The sequence below is a fragment of the Aphis gossypii genome, chromosome 1 (genome assembly GCF_020184175.1).
Source record: "Aphis gossypii isolate Hap1 chromosome 1, ASM2018417v2, whole genome shotgun sequence".
In the NCBI taxonomy this organism is placed as follows: Eukaryota; Metazoa; Arthropoda; class Insecta; order Hemiptera; family Aphididae; genus Aphis; species Aphis gossypii.
Window position 1 is genome coordinate 26,399,840 of NC_065530.1, and position 21,713 is coordinate 26,421,552.

A 21,713-nucleotide genomic window follows, 5' to 3' on the forward strand; every position below is an offset into this window, starting at 1 on the left:
TTTTGCAACTACGTTGTGTATATATATATACTATGTATCTTTGAGGGATTTGTATCCTACAGTGTAACTATATATTTCCGTTACCGAACCGTTTTTTCCATTTGCCGCCGACAGCGCTCGTATATATTCTCGCAGACATACGGCATGGGGCCCAGGCGATTTTCCCATTACCACTTTTGCCTACACCCCGAAAACGTTCAGGTAAGCTATAAATCTTCTTATGTAGTGTAATAAAAAAATATATATATTAAAAAAACCAAACAAGACAAAAGTAGATGGAAAAAAATGAAAATAAATACGTAACCCTCTCGAGATTTATGTTACTTTTTCCATTTTCTCGACTACTTATTGTTCCCCATGGGACGAGGGGATGTCATATTTCCCGGTTATATATAAAACACCTATTTTTTTTTAATTTCCTAAGAACCGTCGTCATTTAGTCACCTGTCCGAGTGTTAAATCCTTATTGCGAAAATATATTACTATATAATTTTATATCATTATTTCAGTACGTCTTGCACTTCAAAAATATGTGCTTTTTTATAATAGTTAATAATAATAAAAATGATAATATTTTCTTATTTTTCACAGTAAAAGGTAGAAGGAGACTTTTATATATTATTATTATTTAAAAATAAATATACTTATTAAATATCAAACATGTCCGTCAAGATTTCATTTTTATTTTATATTATGTACCGTATAGTCACTATAGTGCGTATGCACGCTCGTAGTAACACTTTATATTACCTTTATAATACATGCATAATGCATATTCATCTCACTTAAAAAAAATGTATACATATATATATATTAGACTCGTGTATGAGGGTCGTACAAGACGGGAGTCTATATTGCTGATTTTTTTTTTCGTAAAATAAAATACAGTGTTCTGTTTGCAAGCGGAATGCACAAGATAGCGAGGAGGGTGCGTTTTCGGTAGGGGAAGGACGTACTCGTGCAGGTATAAATAAGCATGTTTTCAGTCGGATGCTTTCGATTAACACACTCGAGTTATTTCTGGTACGCCGACCTGGCATATTCACCATATTATATATTATTTGATTAAAAGCGGAGAGCAAGTAAAATCCAGAATACAAAAATTCACCGGGATTAAAAAAAGTCACAGACCACATCAATCCTCCGCTTTAAAATGCGGCGGAGTAGTGATATATGAACATGAATTGTCGACCATATAATAATAACGGTTCACTTTAATAGGTGTTAAAAATACCAGGGTTCGTGATACCACGTGTTTATATATAGACAAACGTATAAAAAGCTACACATAAGTATTATAGGGAGACGGCCCCCATTTGATTTTTCAAACCGAGAAAATCAACCTAGTAACTTACTTTTCTATAAATGTTATGAATAACTAAAAACTTTACCGAGTTTAGCAGTAAAAGGTATTGTCTAACTGCGTGTCTCGAACATGAAACATTTAACAATGGCAATTCATTCGTTTTATGATAAATTATTATTACAATATACTCGTTGTTATTATTATTATACAAATGAAATATATAATGTGCGTCGTATTTAAACGGCTACAGTTTATGCATGACATTATTTGAGTATAATTGAAGTGGTGGTACACTCTATATACCTACTTCATCTCAGTGATTCGTACTAAGGGGATACATTCGGTTAATTGTATTAAAATAAATACACATTTTTAAACTCTATAGCTACTATTTATACTACAATATGTTATTTATATTTACCCGAATCGAATGTTATTTCGCTGATCATGATCCACTTGTTGGCAAAAGACAGCCTAAGCTTAACGAAACGACCGACTCTCCTGTGCAATTTGATGCTGACATTCCTGGACGATTCAAATATTCTGTCTTCCATGTAAGTGTATGTCAACGGTTCTGAAGAGTAAACTTTTCCTCCAACGCTGAACAAAATACTAGCTTCGGCAAACACCTGCAATCCGAAGTTTTTTTTTATTAAGATCACTGTATGTAACTCAATAACTTTATAAACGAAAAAGTATCTACAGTCGTCAACGATGAGTTGCTATCTCGAAAAAAAAGTAAATAAATAAATAAACCTTCTATGGTTTTATTCTACAAATGTTTGTAGATTGTAAGTCAATTTCGAGTTTACAACACTTTTATTCGGTGCCGGCGTGCGTGTGTCAGAACAGTTAGAACACCAACGCAGTTGTGCACGTCTACAGGGAATACCGATTTTTCTTTCATTTTTATATAAGACGAGACAGTCTCCAAACTAGAAAATATATATTTCGCGTCCCGTCGCCAACCACACTAATCAATAACCTGTGCGACTATGGTATAGAAATGTGACAATATACACACAACACCACGCCAACGGCTATTACGGCGTATTGTCTGTGTATTATGTATATCGGGACCTCGAGCACACGGTGATTTATTGCGTGTTTTGGCTCCGTACATGCTAATAGACTATGGCAGTAGGTTTTATTCTCGTATCAAAATATCTTGTAGGACGGTCTCAGTTAATGTATCACATGAATCTTCATTACTGGCGGACGCAGTGTCAACACATCGTTGGAAGATTTAGTATAGCGTCCACGTGCCGTCGGTTAAAATACTGTTAAAATAATACGTAAATCATTGGTGTACTCGAAATTCCTTTTGTCGGGGATTATATCCTCGGCAGTATAAATATTTAACGTTTTGTTTTACAAATCGATCTGCACCCTTTTTCTATACCTCTTCGATAGAAAGACAACAAACGACATTAATGCCCGTTTTTTGGTATTAGTAGTAGGTATGTATAAGTTTCATGAAATACGCGCGGTTTTTTTTTTAACGAAATATACGACATTTAAACGTAGAGCATTACTAACACCTATGTGTATATAACACATAATATTATTATATTACATCGATAAGTGAATGTATTGTGTCGATCAAAATCTAATAGTTTATGATTACACAAACGCGGAAACGACAGCAGTCGAAATAAGATTAAGAAGTTTTTGGTCCCGACGGGATTCCATTGTGTTGTATATTATGTTATATCGCAAAACATTATTATTACGACGCTGCACACATCGATTGGGTCTTGTAATATTCTGCTGTTAATACACCGTGGCATGTTGATGCTGGTAGTGGCGTTGTTTTGAGTTTTATCAAAACTCGAAATACAGCGTGTACACGCATGATAAGGTTTGACGATTAGGTATGTGTGTAATGTGCTAAAACTCATTTCGGTATGCGCGCGGGAAATTAAAGAAGTTAGCGAACCTAGCATCACTAATCGAAAGTGATAGGGTAAGATATTACGCTGTAATAGGGAGTGTCTAATTTTAAGGAGCACTTTAAGATTACAAACGCTGTTGATTAAATTACATGTAATGCGAAAATGCCAATAATACTCCGAGAAAGTTTTAAGAAATTAGTTTTCAAGAAAAAAAAAACTCCGACATTAGGACAGTGGTGTACAGGAATCTAGAAAACGCGAAGTTTGCTTTGGCCAATAGCCCATAAAAGTTTTCAGATTTGTAACGGGGAATGAATAACGCAATTAGAGGCACAAAAAACTTTTGCGACTTGTTTAAGTCGTTTTTAAGCAGCGAATGGGAAATGTTAAAACTAGTTTATGAGAAACGTATACAACTCTTGGTGTATTATAGTTGGCAACGACCCTACGATACCCATGTAAAATATATAGTAGTTATTAATACGGATGTACTTAGATTGATAATATACGTTTGTACGACTACATTTATAATTAATAAATTAATTGAGTAGGATTAGCCGTTTTTGCGATACATTAACGATGTCATTGATTAAGACCGCGTGTACCTGAACCATAACAGTGATTAGGCGAACTGTTTTTCATGTAGGTACAGATTATATAGTTAATGCGATCGTAGTATTTCCTATTTTGTCACTGCACGCGCATGATTTGAACTCTCCAAAACGGGCAAACCGATTATATCCGTTAATCGATTGCAGCATTCGGGCTCGTTGCAGTTGAAAAACGATCAAAACGTTTGAAAAATATATTTTTAATATAGTTGCTTTAAATTTTAATATAGGTACTGGTTATGCTTAATGAGTTTGGAAAAAAAAATACATTTTTAAAGGTCAATGTGCGAATGGTCACGTGTGTGTTCCGTATTTCTATACGGCCTAACAATAGCCTGGCGTAACACGTGCAGGACGTGGTGCAAGAGTAGCTTACATAGATTTTTATCTGTTAATTATCGTAAAATCCCCTTGTAAAACAACTCAATACAACAATGACGCGTCCACGACCGACCCATCCCCAGCGCGCACAAACATAATGTATAGGTGTACAGCGTACGGGTTTATCAGGGGTGACCAAAGGTTCGCGAGGCACGTAGTAGTGCTTGAGAAATTAAAAATTCATCGCGACGACGTGGTTGTTATTATCATAAATTAGATTAGACTTGAAGTAAAATGTAAAATGTACGAATGCTTGACGTGTAGTAACTGTTATATTATACGTTGTTTAATGTGAAAATAATATCAAATTGCTGTGATGCTCAAGATGTTGAGTAAATTCATATTTATGATCATAATTATTCTAAAATTGGTATACAAAAATATGTTTTTTTATAAAAAATACAATTTTTTTTGTAATTACCATACAGGGACCGCACTTTGATCACCCCTGGTCTATAAACATACTACACGAATTTATATAAATATGTATGTATACACACAGACAACCACCTACAATTATATATGTCCGCGTGAACAAACCTCCCCTAATAACATCCCTTTTATCGACGAACAGCAGAAGGTACGCCTTTAATTGCTTGCGTCTAATAGTCCTTCGATGTTTCAACACACGCCGTGAACACGTCGAATTTTCGAAATACATAATGTTAATCTGTTTATAGCCGCGTTTTCGTCGTGAGAGAAGAGACTCAGTAGTCGTCGTCGGCGTCATCCCTGAGACCTACTACTGGGTTTTCTAATATAATTTCGTCATGTCATTATTATCATTATTAATAATTTCGAGACGCAATTTGCATTCGTTTGCAGATTTTACTCTCTCCTCACCACCTTAACGTATTATATATATACACCAACCGTCTCCGGGGAGATTGTGAGTTTATAATCGGATTTTTGAATTCGTTTCCACTTTGGGGTTAGACAACGTCGAATTATAATTGTGTTACCACTGTGGCGTATAAGGGCGCTTTTTAATGGGTTCGATTAGACGTCAGCAAATACATCATTCTTAAGAAAGAATAAATTATTGTTTGATACAACACTGCAGTATAGGTGCTCGATTAAAAATAAAATAAAGTAAAACAGTTTTTAAATTATTTTATGAACATGTAAAATAATTTACCTGTACATCTTTTTGAAACTGGTTGTTACAGTAAATATGAACCCCGGTGAACTCTCGGACCTTGTCGAATTCAAATTTAATCTCGATCGCTTGACCATTTCTCGTATCATTTCTCCAACCAACCCATCCTTGACCTGAAAGAGTTGTATTTATTATAAATGTATTATAAATTTATATTTATGATATTACAAAAATCGATTAATTAGATCAAAAATAAATTGTAATAATAAAATCACGATTATGTTGTTAAATATTGTTATGCTGTACTGAATATTTTGATACTACTACGTATATGTATGTGTTCTAATGTAACATTATGACGTTACATAGAAAATGTATTTTGATAGATAAAAATAAGTATTTAACTGTCATGAATAATTTTCTTTTTAAGTATAATATATTGGTGTATAGATCAAAATAATTACATCGTTTTTTGAATGAAAATATGAAATATTATATGGAATAAGGTCAACGAATAATGGGCGGTAAATACATAACATTATTGCGATTAGCTAAATCGTCTGGGTATATGAATCGGAAAAAAATCAACGTTTTACCCTCTCATATAATTTGAAAATAAAATGATCGTTTACCATGGTCCATTAGGTTGTATTATAGTGGACACGGGCATTGTTGAAAAAAATGGAAAAAATACTATTTCTATCACGCAGATCTAAAGTAAGTGGTTGTTTCTCTTTTTCCATACGAAAAAAGCTTTTATTGAATTATTCATGAAAACTAGAAATACGCAACAAACATAACGATTGTGGTTTATGGAATATTTACACCAACTTCGAAAAAACTTGTCCCATGAATATATTTTAGGTTTGAAAACTTGGTATATAATATGGGCGAGTAAGTAGTTTATTATACATTAGTTTGAACTGTGGCGCAATGTCGAACGTCAAATTCAACGACACGCAACGAAACATTATGTATAAATATTAAATACATTAAATTTTGTTTTTAAACTGAGGTATTTTATAAATAATATTATAGAAAAGTTGTTATACCTACTATTAGGCTGAATGGATAAATATCAATAAACATTTTTAAATGTACGGTGTATACTAATTAGTTTTTTTACTGTTTAACTATATAATAATATAGTAAGCTAATACAATATTAATGATTTATACAATAAAATATACATCGGATATTGATTTTTACTTTAGTTTATTTTTAATTTAAACAGGTTATATAATAATATAGTTAATACTGTTTTCTATTTTCACCTTTATTGAATATTTCACATACTAATATACTATACCTACGTTAAAATTAAATAAGCAATTTATTGCGATGGTGGTAACAACAAATAATTTATAATATCAGCATAATATCTAATAGTGTATTATTTAATATCTTTATTTATTTTAATCCTATCTTATTTACTTAATCTCTTATTTTGATATTTTTTTAGAAAATTATATTTACTGTGTAAAAAACAAAACATACCTCTTTCGGAGTCATAGTATCCCATCCTAAAATTATCTTGTCCGACTTTGCCATCGGTTAATTGTCCAAGACCTCTTTGCAACTCGTCATCCCAATATCCGTCGTACGTAGAATCATAGAACTCCCATTCTGGACTGCGTTTATCACCTTGCGGCATCGAGTAACTAAGAATACCGTCTGCACACAATATATACGTACCATATTATACACCATCAATTTGAATAATAATGAATTTAGTGATATGATATGAAAATTAAAAATGTCCTTCACACGAACAATTTATTCGAGAACAATAATATATTAACGCTACTAACCTGTCCACGGGCATCCGTAGAGTTCGACTCGCATGCACACCTGTCGGGTGTGGTAGCTGTGTGGCAAGAATCTAATTTTCGACGCCCAAATCGGAGGATTCAGTTCTTGTTTGTGTTCTAAGTACGTGTTGATGTTACCGATCAGTATCTGTAAATAATACAAATTACGTTAAATCACAACCGTATATTTTATAATGACTTTCGGTAGGTGGGTGTAAATCCAAATCGAACAATCCAGTGAACGAGAAAAAAAATAGCGTTCACTATAGTCTAATAATATCAAATAACATTCTTGTTTAACGTTTGTTAATACTTAATAGTACTACAAATCTAGTAGATATACCTGCACCATTCACACGGCGGTTAACGATCAATTGAATACAGTGAACATTGCGTCGCGTCGTTGCTTTAAACCGCAGCGAGATCGTTTTGATATGAAATCGAAAAATAAAGCTCTCAATACACCTAGAGAAATATAGAATGCTCGCGTATTGGAATCATTTTTGTTTACGTATAGGGGAGGTTTTCTGTACAAAATTACAGAACACTATAATAATATTATATTTAATATCGGTTTTTGTGTCTCCTTTCAACCGAGGTGTTGTAAAATATAAATAGACACGAAACACACGGTGAATTATACCTCCGAGAATGATCGTAGATGACCGCACAGGAAACTTTATTCGCTATAATCAATAATTGCCAGTTGGGAACCCATATTTTTCTCGAACGTGATTATTTTTGTTTGTCCGACGAGGAGTAACGTCGGACCGCGTATTTGTTTGTATACACCGACCAATGTAAATTATAATAGCGTACAGGTATGTAAAATATTGACCAATAACATGGATTTAACTCGTTTATATTATGATCGACTCAACCGTTGATTATAAGAATTTATAATATGAATTATACTCTTTCTAAACTCTAACAAGACCCTAACAAGTATAATAAAGCCAAAAATATAGTATGCCGCGGATATTATTCCGCATATGGTTATTTTCAACAAATATTTTGGACGAAAATAATTATTGGTGAGAATGTTTTTGCCACGATGAAATTACACGGCTATATGAACATAATATATGAAATAGTACCTATAATAACTGCATGGAGATTTAACGTAGGCCAGTGTTTAAAACAAACGATACAGTATTTTATAAATAAAATATACTAAATAATTGTAATTTATCATCGTTAAAATATACTATAAACCGTTACATCATTTTACAAACGTTAAATCCAACAATCCGTTATAGTGTATTCCTACTTATAATATCCATGCATGCAAACGATTTCATTGCTGTAATTATATTGTTTATTTCTTTAACTGTACGCACGCATAAAAATAAATCACCCGACTTCGACCGCTGTAATACTGCTAGTTTGCGATAAACGATTCTACCTATATCATAATATATTATTATATATTATAATATGGAATTATTATTAAAAAACACGATCGAGATATAAAAACGTATTTAGCTCAAGCATTCGCTTGTCAATTATACACGTATATTATAATATACATGTAGGTATATGATAAAAAACGCGTTTCACACTTTCGGGATTGTTTGTAGTTGTCCTCGCGTATATACGAGTATAATATATATATATATATTAAATGGCGTGTAGTGTGTATGCTAGCCGTAAAGACGTCGTCCCGAAGTGTATCTAAAAAGAAGTCGAAACGAGTTTTTTCTTCTTTTGAACTCCGTATATGTACACACAGACCTCTAGGCGACGGAACAATACGTACTCACAATAGACACATTTCACTCGAGTAGGTATCGCGCGCGCGTGTACTACCGAACCAAATATACTTATATACATATGTATACATATTTTAGCGAGCGACAGTACTATATATCATAAGTACTGCAGGGCGTCATGCATGATAGAATTTTGACCTATTTGTAGTAAGTGTACTGTATATACACATTAATGAGTATTTTTTCGAGACAATTGAGTTCCGATTCTTATTGTTTTTAACGAAATTATAATACGGTCGAGTCTCGATAACTAGGAATTTCAAGGGGGAGGTAAAAATTAATTTGACTTGTGCATTTTATGAGTTACAAATATTACACGGAGTGTATAGGAATTTCGTAGTGACAAAAATAAAATTCGAGTTATCGAGTCCCGACTGTAATAATATAATTTCAGCATTTTCTTTGGCCGTGCGGTTTATATAATATCATAAGATTATGTACTGTAATACTGTAGTATAACTCTACCATACCTAACTATTATTTTTGTCATCCTGGTCGCTAGATTACTATTATATTACTTTACTATATTATTATGATGACGTATGCACAGCACCATATAATATACTACACAGACACATAGTATATTAATAATATGTTTTGTTACGTGCGTGTAGAATCCGCGACGACGACAACAACGGCGGCGGCGGCGGCGGATTGTTTATTAAACGAGAGTACATCTGTTACACACAGTTTTGTATTTCGCTACAGTGATTTATTACATAAAATATCATAATGTACAACCGTTCGCTGGCAGCAAAAGCTCGACACCGCAGCTATACGGCACTACTACATATATATGCCGACTACAGCCACACGCCTTTATCCTCGTGCTCGCTCCGAAGTCCTCGTCTTCTTCACACACCCTGCACCACCATCCTGCCAAACTCTCGTAATAATAATAATAATGATTACTGGGCTTTATGAATCATTCTCGTGGCGTGGCCCGATCTCTCTTCAATATGCGCGCTGAACGGGAAACACAGCGCTCGGCAATAAAACACGATAAAATTAGCCCGGAGAGAGTTTCCTCGTCACCAGATGTTGCTCGCATGATTTAGAAGCCAGAGGCCCGTTTAATATATATATAATATAACCGTATGTGCGGTGGCGGCTGCAGTATCCGTCTTTCGCAGACGTTCGAGGTTTGCGACGTCTTTTCAGCCGCAGGGCGCATCAAACACACACACACACACACACACACACACACACACACACACACACGCACACATACACATATTATATATATATAAGAGTATATGTATGTGTGAGGGTAATCTCCGGTGGTCAAAAGCCAATCTCTGAGAAGAAAAGCGATTGTTTTATTTTTTTTATATATTTATTTAATAATGTTATATATCTATAATAGGTTTCTTGTTTTGTAAATGTTGGTAAAATTCTGAGTTATGTTAAAAATAAATCTACATCGATGTAGGAACATTTAGCCAGAACTAGTCATTTCAATAAATTCACCATTATAAGAAAATTTTAACTTTTTTTTATACTATTTAAACCATATTAATTGAGTCAAGATTTTAGTAATTAGAATGTTACTGCAGAAAAATTCAACTAAAATATTACAAAACGTATTGCACACGGTACAGCTCACTGTTTTTTTTTTTTTTTTTTTTTTTTTTATTTCTCGCCGAATTTCATTAAAAGATGCATTAATTAATGATATTATTTTTTGATATCGAAGAACACAGTTAGTAAGGGACGACGACATAACTCCTTTTGTGGCCTCGAGAATATGACCGAAATTTGATCCTTGACGACAATGTGTGCTCACTATCGTGTATACGAGTTAGAATAAAAAAAAAAATCTTGCAAAGCAGTGTCTGTATAATCATCAGCGTATGCGGGGCAGCATGTATTTATGCTTGTGGACGCGGTGACGCGGAGGGCAGTTGTAGGTCGTGACGTTCTCACGATGTTCATCTCTCTATCTCTCTCTTTTTCTAGTCTTTGCGAGTTTTAATTGGGACGAAAAGCCGAAAACAAATAATGAATATATTGTGTTGAACTCGACTATCATAGGGGTCAGGTAATTTAATAATAGCAAGCACGTATCTCGAAGACTTGTTGGCCAGCGGAAGGAAGGGCGAAAGATGCATGGCACTTTTAACGAGTTAATACATAATAATATGCGCCACGTAGGTATAGAGTTATGTTATATTATTATCCGTATTACGTGAGGTAATATCAAGATAAATATTCAGAATTTGATTTCACTTGACTAGATGAACAGAATTGCAGGGTAGTTTATACTTTATACGAGATTTACAAATATGAAATATCGTGGTTCTGTTTGAACAGAAAATCTCTAAAAATACTTTCAACGCGTCTTAAAAATAAGTAACTAACATTGCTATATATAACCTATGACAACATGTAAGTATAACTTTCACGCACTATAATAAAATATTTATTAAAAGTAATTACTGTTAAACAGTAGTATCGATATTCGCATTACTAAATCTTCTCTATATATGTATTATAAAATAATTTTTTTCTTGTAGGCGATATTTTGAGCTATAATAAGCACTGAATAAATACTGTGTACTATAAAATGAGCCCTTTGTTTTTGAATACTGCATAAACGATGATACTATTTAAAAATATTAGTTATAAGAATTATTATGATCCTATACGAACTTATTTGTTAAAATAACCGACTATAATATATATTTTTTAATTTCACACAACTAAATATGGAGTTTGTTAGTTTATTTTTCTTAGAAACTTATTTATTCTTGTTCGCTTGACAACACAGCACTATCAAATAATTCAATTGAAATACTATTATTAAATGCGTTTCACCGCTAATGGAAAAGATAGAATCGAATATCGACCTATTTTGAATTTTAGTTTTTTTTAGCGTAAACAAGATATTCTGAACATATTATGAATTTACAATATTAAAAAAAATAAATAATACCTAATCATGACGAAACTGTATTGTTACAATATGATTACAGGTTAAAAATGCACGTTTTAAAATCGTGTATTATTTTAAATTTATAACACTGCTATAGAACACAACGTACCGATATTAATATAGGTATTACATTAATTATTGGCTATTAAAAAAATTAGCCCGAAACTGCCTCGTGTATCATGATAAAAATATTTTGTATATTATTGTGTATTTGCACTAAGAATGAAGATAAGGTGAACAACAACAGACAACATCAATTCAACAACACAGATTTTTACACTCTTCATTAAATACGAGTTTCGAAAAGTCCCGAGGCTGAGAATTAACTAGGATTTTGTCGACGAATCGATATTTACTACAGTTGAGTATGTGTGCCCTATGTTTGTCGATGTATGCGCGTTTAAATTACGAGTAAAATAATTATTATTATAAATATTATGATAATGACGTTACCGATACACTACACAATATACACTACGCAGCTAGCTGTTATATATTATATTCTTATGGTCGAATAGGTGTGCGCACTGTGTACGCGATTTATTTCGTATGGCTGTAAGGTAAAACTCATTAAAATCAAAAATCAAACATCAGATAATTGGAAAATCGGTATTTGAAAACTTTGTGCATTACAGTAGGTATCTATATATTTATACGTTTATAATATATACAATTATAGATGTATAATATTGTGGTATTTTGGCGGTTGTGTGGTGAAACGTGTATATATACCACATAATAATAATAATAATAATAATAATAATAATAATAGTAATAATAATATTTTGTATAATATTATATTCGAAACGAATGGCGTAATATACATATATATTTTTACGACGATGCCAAACCGCACAACCATCAGCGAACACCCGGACCTATCGTTCTGCGATCTGCAAATATATAGGATATACCTCGTATACACTCGTGTTATAATATTTGATGATATTATAAAATTTGGCGTTATTATTATTTACATTGCGAGTGCATAAATAGTATTTCGTTTTACTTACTTGCTGCCGATCACTCGCCAAATAATAATAATAACATTATAATACCTATTAATCGGTCGGGGGTAAACGAGTGGGTTCGAATAAATTGGCTCTGTGTGTGTGTGTGTGTGTGTGTGTGTGTGTGTGTGTGTGTGTGTGTGTGTGTGTGTTATATAGCACTTATTATTATTATATAGTAAAAAGAGAGAGAAACGCATGTTCTCTTATCGGATTATAATATAATATTTAATTGTGTTATATACGGCAGTAGAGATACAATCGATTATATAATAATAATTAATATCGGATAAGATACATAACACCTTTAACACAATAAACATAATAAATTAACAACAACGTTTCGTAAATGTGCGACCAGGTTGAGAGAAATATCGAAAAATGTAATTACTATGTAATAAAGTGTTATATCGGATCGATTTCGTAAAGGAAAATATTTAAATTTGTAGCATAACATTCGTCGCATCGATATTTTGTACGCGAACCCGATCACGCGGGTCATTCGTAGTCAGTATAGTTATTTGTCGTTTCCTGCAGTAGGTACAATATAATAAATTATAACAATAACGATATAATGTATATGTGGTACCTACACATCATCGTCGTCCACAATGTGTGTGTTTAAAATAAATAATGCAGAGAATATTTTGCTAACAAAATTTCGGGTATAACCATACGTTTTTTTTGCTCATCGTATCATAGGTCACTTAGATCCACATTCATAGGTAAAATAGAGCTATTCCAACGAAAGATTGTGGTCGAATGGTAGGTAATTTGTCGTAAGAACGAGCAGGGCATGGTACATTCAATTAATAAGGTACTCGCATCTTGTTATTTCATGTTATTTTTCTTTCCTCATCTCATTCATGTCCTGTCCATACTAACACGTGCAAGTCAATTTTTGTGCATTAAAAAATAATTGCTCGGATAATTAATCTTTTTAAAAATGTATGTTATCATATTTTCATAATGTGCATATTACAACGGTGTATAAAATATATCAAATATTGAACCAATAGATAATTTATATAAGTGTTTAAAATTAAGATCAGAAAAAAGATTGGAGAATGGGTTTTCTCCATAACGCCGAATTTTTAACATTTTCATTTAATGATTTTAAAATGTAATAATGTTATATATATATTTATCAAACAAAACTACTCAAATGAACCAATATAATTAAAATGTTCTCGATTAAATAATTACTTGACTTACAGTTTCAGAATATTGTGTTAATTATATAATGCATAAGACAGGTACGATATAAATATTTTTTTTTCAAAATTAATATCATAACTTTACAAACGATAAGTTGCATGATGGTAGAGGTGTTTATATAATATAACATCTATACGTAGCATTTAATATCTACCTATATTGGTTTCTTTATTTTACGCCGGTCACTAGATCTGAAATAGCGTGTTTTAGACATATGCGAGTATCGCCACCGGAACGACTTATAATTATTATTTTTAATTAAAATAATCATTGTTAATTACTTTGATAGCCGCTGTGATGTAAGTACGCTTTGTACAGGTTGCGAAACAATAAGGGCGTTGTAATACCGTTTTGATTTCTATATCACGCCATCACGTAAATACGCGTGACGTGGTTTATATTTAAAACCAATCCGATAAACCCGATATAGGTAATATTGTAAAAAACGAAATGTAATTTTGTGATATTTTACAGTATAAAATAATGATTTTGAATATCTTTCCGTGTACGCATGAGGATTAACATAATTGTTTCTAGAGGGTGGAAAAAATCATTATAAAATGTTAGTATTATATTTTGCATGCGTTCTATACACTCGGGAGTCTCGTAATTTATTCCTATTTTCATATTTTAACTGTAACTTAAAGATATAGGTACGATACACGAGAAATGGCTAATGATACACACGTACAACGCGTTTTAATTGTTAGCTTATCAACCTAGTGAAAATCGTTGGCAGTATAATAATAAACTTTACTATGTTTTTCCTCTTATTTACTTACCGGCCTCGTTATAAATAATGGTTTGTACCTACTTGAAAAGTTGAACTTAAAAAATATTAAATATAAAAAAAAGAAACATGAAAGTTTCAAGTGGAAAACCGTGCATCCACGCAAATACAAACACGAAGGGAAATATTAATAACTTACAACTCGGGAAAAAGGAAAGTTTACTTGAAGTTTAATTAATCACATTGCTGAATGTGAACAAAATAAAAAGGTACGCCTCTTTGAGTATTTAATTATTTTACGTATTTTTTCGTCTAAACATTAATTACGATTTCATTGAAAACACAAGCGATATTATTTTTGTACAAAATGTTAAATCATTGCAATATATTATTGAAAAATATTGCAAGGGGAAAAATCCATTAATGTTTCTGTTTGTTATTATACAAGCAACGGTGTTTGTCATTATATCAACGAAAAAGAAAATAATAATATCGCAAGAAAGAAATATATTAAATGAATAATGGAAAAAGAAAAAAAATCGTGGAGCGTTATTAAAAAAATAAATCAAAATAAACTTATTTTTTGTTTTTATTTTGTTAAATGCTTACTAAAAAACCATTATTATAATAAAATATAACTATTTTAATTAAACAATTAGAAAAAATGAAACACGCCATTCTGAGTAATAAATAACAAAATTATTCGTTGAAGTTTATAAATATATACATACAAGGGAATAGGGAGATAAAAAAAATTAACATGGCAAATATAAATTTTGTACGATGGACGAAAAAATTCGGTATCGAAAATTTGCTTTGAACCGAACTTGAAAAATTATATGATGTAGGTAATTACGAGAAACATTAAAAAAAAACTTGTTGCGTTTAATGAAAAAACAATAGAACAAGAGTTTACAAATTCCATTATGATAATTAGACATTGTTTTAATCGTTGTACGTACAAAACACTAACGACAACAAAACAATCGCAATAATAATAATCTGTGTAATTCCATATTTGTTTTTTTCTTCGCAGCATTGTTCATATTACATATTAATGCTAACCGTGTTCCCGCGGGTTTAACACACTGCCGTTTAACAGCCCATTTTATTCGATTCGCCGGTAATGTACGAGTTGTGTATTATTAAACTGAACCCCCTATCTCTCGCAGTACGGATAAAATCGCTAGGAAAACCGAGTTGAAAAAAAAAAACAGCAAATAATTTTCGAAAAGATCACGTGTAGCGTCCTACACGCCTGTATATACGATCTCTCATATTATTATTATATATAGGTCTCCATGTACTTGCATCTCCTTCCCTCTTATCTTCCAATTTCACACGCCATCATACAGAGGATCTTGTGGCAGAAATAGTCTTACCTACATGTGCTGTTTACAAATAAACAAATAGTGAAATACAGTACTATACGTGTAGACCGCGGTGGTGACGGGTTGCGAGAGTGTGCAATGTGCACTGTGTGTGCACAATATACATATTATATGCGGCAGTGGCGGCTCCGTGTCATTAATCTCTGCGAAAGGTTGTTAGCCGTTCTGTCGTGTCGAAGGGAAGTACGAAAAAAAAATATAAATTATATAAAAGCGATTCACTCGATCAGAAAAGAATACTGGGGGGGCTAAGATTATATACACATATTATATATTATAATGATACCAGATAGTCTATACGTATTGACGAGAGAGCCCGTGCGGCGACCACACACACACACACACACACCACACACACACACACATACACAAGACAAGAGTAATGATTTCGTTGATCTCTTTAACCCGACGACGATACACTTGTGTTGTACTACTACATAAGTATTATACAAGGCACAGTGTAATTATTAGACAAGCGTGTGCCTCGTGTGTGCAGTCGGCGGAGTATATCATATTAATATATTATATCTATTGATCGACGGCCGTATTCACGTACGCACAAAAGTTGCGATTGTGAATACCTACTCAATCATTTACACATTCCGCCCCCGCTCGTCCACGTGTCATAACGCGAAATGCTGAATTTTGTTTTTAGAACCGTTCCCTAACTATATTATATACAACGGAGCCCAGTCTTCTATTAACATTTCGAGTACTTATATACCTATCTATTCGATCTGGATACGCGAATTACAACGTCTTTCGATAATATCCTGCACATTCATAACACCACTTTTGTATAACTCGTGAGGTGCGGGTCAACGAGAAGAGCTGTACTGATCAGAGCATGATGCGGCATAATATTAGATATAAAATAATAAGAGCAAACTAAATGATAATCGTGACGAGATAACAATTATTACATTGCAGGAGATTAGGTTTCAATACTTTGTTTATATTGTAAAGATATTGCTGTTGTAGGTGTTTTCAATAAAATATTAATAAATCAAATGTTTGTTGTGTTTATATAGTGTATATTTCCTTGGAATTGTAAAAAATAAAAATTATAATTTTAAACTGTTCAATTTGATTTTTGGTAATAATATTATTATAATAATAACATTTAAGAAATTAAAACTGTAAGACGAGACAAGTGGTTTTCCACTACTATTTATACCTACCTATAATCTATATAGTATATTATAATATATAATATATAGTATTATTAATAAGAAAACATAACAACACATATACTTTTGGTTAAATCCTTTATGCGTTTTTTTACATCATACATAAAGCGAATCCGTGTCATGTAAGCCCCGCAAAACAGAGCAGTCAATTGTTATGTCCCCAAATGACATGGTTAATTCAATAAAAATGCAATCGATATAGACACTTAAAATATATAATTACAATGCATCTACGTTTTTTAACATTCTATAATAGGCATTGTATTTGTAATTAAAATTAAAAAAATTATAAGAGGTATGTCTAAAAAAAAATTAATTACAAAATACAGAAACATTAATTAAATTATATTTAATAATGTATAATGCACCTATTGAAAGCTATATGTAAGTAAACATGAGAATAGAAACAATTTAATATTTAACGTTTCAAAGCACTTGGAGTCTGAAAGTCACCAAGTAAAGGTATTTATAACGAGTAAAATAAACGAAATTTAATATTAAGTGTATATTCTCATACTTTGAAGTTACAAAGAAGTTTTTACTTCATTACTTGAAAAAACAATTTAACTGTTATCATATTTGATATTATTTATAATTGTATATAAATGCATTTTTATCTTACAAAAAACGTATTAAATTCAACTACCTATATATTATTATATTATAAACATTAATACAAAATTGTTTATAATAAAAAAAAAATTACATTTTATAATTGTATTGTTCTATTTCTTTTTGAATTGTTTTGCTTTATTTATTAAACTACTTATTAGTACAGTTCAGGCAAAATATTTATTTATGGGACAAAAATTTATTTTTACGTTGACAGTAAGAATATGATATATATTAACGATTGCAAGTTTTCAAATAATAATATTCACATACTAAGAGTGAAGACCACTCTATGACCTACGTTCTCGGCGTAGTGGTTATAAGCTATACACTAAAATAAATTGGATTGGCCGTATGGGTCATCTCGTGGGGTGTATTTTAATTTATAATAAATACAGAGTGCTGCTGTAATGCGTACGTATAATATATCATATTATACAGCGTATACCTCATATACATATACATATATATTGGTACATGAATATTGTGTATAATATTAAAATTGGTTAGGTGCTGTTAAATATTCTGAAGCAAAAATGTTTGTATTGGAGTGCGAGGGATAGGTATGTTTAATTTTCGAAAATACTCGATTAACAAGGTCCGTTAATTAATCGTGAAGGATATAATCAAATTAGACCCACCAAAATGAATTTCCCTCGAGAAATCACTTGACGGTGAAATACGTATATGTCAATACCTATATACATATAGGTATATTAAATAGTTTATATATTATGATATAGTATATGCGATGCAGTGTATTTAAGTAAATAATACACTTAACCGTTACATTAACGACCAACAACGAATAAATAAATATAATAAATATCATATCGGGGGATTTTTTTAAATTATTCATAATGTTACATTATAGTCTGTAGGGTTTATTCAATATTGTTTGAGGACATTCTTTATCATTGTTTGTTTAGTATATCTATTGTAAGACTTATGTATATATATTTAAAATGTATAGGGATATTAACTCGGTAATGCTGCAATAGCTCGGAAATATTATAGAAGAGAAAAAATCTTACCGTTACATAAACTTTGTATACTTATTGTGACTATATACCAGAGGCAAGGATATATAGTTTATAACGTCTTTTGTTGTATGTATAAAAAAAAGCCCACGGTTGAGTTGTTTCAGGGGAGATTTTTATATTGTTTTTGTGCTATATTTCAAAAGATAATGGCCTCTAAAATCAACAGCTCCGTTAAGTTTCATTGTGAATCAGCGTTTAATGTCAGACATTATTTTAATTACATTGATAAATAATACTTAAGTCTGGAAAGACGTATTTAGACGAAAACTGTAAAAGGGTAATATTATTATAGAATCTTATTTTTTACAACATTTTACTAACTTTTTACCACTAATTGTTATTAATTTTTAAAAAAGTAATTTGGCTTGTTTTTTTTAAAGAATACACCTACTTAATAAAAGAAAAAATCTCATTAAAAACTCTAACTGAGTAAAAAAAAATATTCTGTTTTCTACGATAGGTAACAATCGATACTATAATATTAAGCCATCAGGTCTAGTACTTAGAAATTGGGTTATAACACTTAAGTTGTTTATAAAATGTTAATAAAATTGTATTAATGATGTTTATATATTTAGTAGATCAGTGCATTTGTCTAGTCAATCTAACCAATGCAATGATAATTCATGACAAAATGGAAATACTAATGACCGAAGAAAAAAAAATAATGGCCATTGTGGATTAATATACAATTTAAATTACAATGCATAAGTATTAAATATAACACTATACATTATAATATAATTACTGCATACAAAGAGTATAATGACAATGATAATACTATATTGAATCCTCAAAAAAAAAAAAGCTAAATATAAACAAGTAAATGTTTTTAAAGATGTTTAACGTCTTAAACTTAAAAATATAATATATATTCTTTTATCTATACACATAGGTAATACCTAAATTACTATAATTTTGCTTAATTATAATGTATTATATATTTTTTTATTTACCTCGTGTCCAGTGATGTTTCTATATCGGACCCATTTTCCAAGCTTTGGTCTCCAGTAGTCAATCAGAAATGCTTCGGTGAATTCTTGACCTTGTCCATTGCCAAACCTGCCTTGAGTCTCCACTGATGTGATCACTCTAACCACGTGTAAATTGACTTCAAGCCATTCAGTAGGTTCCCTAGTGACAGGCTCTTTTGGACACCAAGCACCCCCTTCTCTTTCTGTACGTACCCTGAAACGAAAAATATTAAACTTTACATTTTGCGATCGTTAAAATGTGACCTAGTTTGTAGTAAAAAAAAAAAAAACAGAAGCTGAAAATGTCAAAAGGATTTCTGCGTATCGGTAAAAAGTCAACTGCTGACATTATAATCCATTTCATCGTTTTATGACAGCTGAGCTACAAAAAAAAAAATCCTCCTTCGTTATTATTGGCCTTATTGTTTGGAGCTAAAAGTTGTACGTGACCAACATGTAAATTTTTTAAGGGTCAAATTATATGTATACGCACATATATATTAATGTTTATTATATTAGGTGTATATATATATCAGTATAAAACAAATGTATTTCGGTAGAAAGTGTGTGCGTGCTGAACTTTTCGAAAAACGTGGCAAATTATGAATACTAATTTATTGTGATATTATTACTTTTAAACACGGTGTTAAATCATATAGAGCTCACGATCTTGGAGAAAATATAACACTGTGTTATAGTATATTATATTACACATATATACTAATGATAAGACCTAATCAATTCATAATAAGCATACCTCGTTGGTAATAATAAGCTAAAATATATTCAATATTTTTAGCCCGGTCAATATTCTACGTTTGACATGACATACGCCTGCAGTCGATGTTCAGAACTGAATTACGTATTGTGCGTTATGTCGTCTCGAATTTTTGCTGTACATATTTTATTGCATATTATAGTGTACAATTACGTATCGTCTAAAATAATTTCGGTAAGGTTACAGCACTAATATTATATTATATGAATAAGATGAACGTCTTCGAGCTACACGATGCCGGAAATATTACGGGGGATACATCAGACATCACCTGCAATGCAATTAATATGCGCTAGCAGACGACGGTGAAAATCGAACGACACTACGACACATGACAGACAAGAAGAAAACGCCACCGTTTTACTATTTGAACATGTTTTCTTCAGACCAACTAACTACAAAGAATGATTTTTGTGTCACCGATTAATCGGTGAGAAGGAAAATCAGTCCCGTCGACGTAGTAGGGACGTTCTAGGGACAAACCGTACACGCACAAAGTGATGTTGTGCAATGCGACGAATGATTTCAGAAAAGCGAGTCAACAGAATTCTATAAACGTACAATATAATATTTGCGAGCCTTTACACTTCTTGCCGTCATTATCTGTTTCCGGAAGGTTTTTCAAAATATGCACAGCATAATCGGCACATGATGTGCTGCACATATAAAAACAATATTATTATTATTCACAAGTTTTTTTTACTAAAACGCCTCACCAATGTGGTTATTAACTTTTTTAATTGAGCATGATATACGTATTATAAAATAAATAATAATTATTAAAAATAAATGTTTGTATAGAAAGAATCATTGAAAAATAATCTCGTGCTTATTTGAAAAACCAAGTTTTTAAATTTTGTGTAAAAATGTTTTTATTTTATTTATTTTTTACACCAAATATATAATTTAAAAAATCAGAAAAATAATAGTAATTATTATATTACTGACTAATATCAT

General features: G+C 31.5%; 1 protein-coding gene across 1 annotated transcript in view; it reads right to left on the minus strand.

Moving 5' to 3' along the window:
• LOC114127487 (discoidin domain-containing receptor tyrosine kinase B-like) overlaps positions 1 to 21,713 on the minus strand; it is a 133,190-nt gene that overhangs the window by 12,883 nt on the left and 98,594 nt on the right. The window contains exons 5-9 of the mRNA XM_050197758.1: positions 19,961 to 20,192; positions 7,104 to 7,251; positions 6,790 to 6,966; positions 5,332 to 5,465; positions 1,728 to 1,935 (exon numbers count right to left, since the gene is read on the minus strand). Of these exons, the coding sequence (XP_050053715.1) occupies positions 1,728 to 1,935; positions 5,332 to 5,465; positions 6,790 to 6,966; positions 7,104 to 7,251; positions 19,961 to 20,192 (899 nt within the window). The remainder of the gene's footprint in view (positions 1 to 1,727; positions 1,936 to 5,331; positions 5,466 to 6,789; positions 6,967 to 7,103; positions 7,252 to 19,960; positions 20,193 to 21,713) is intronic.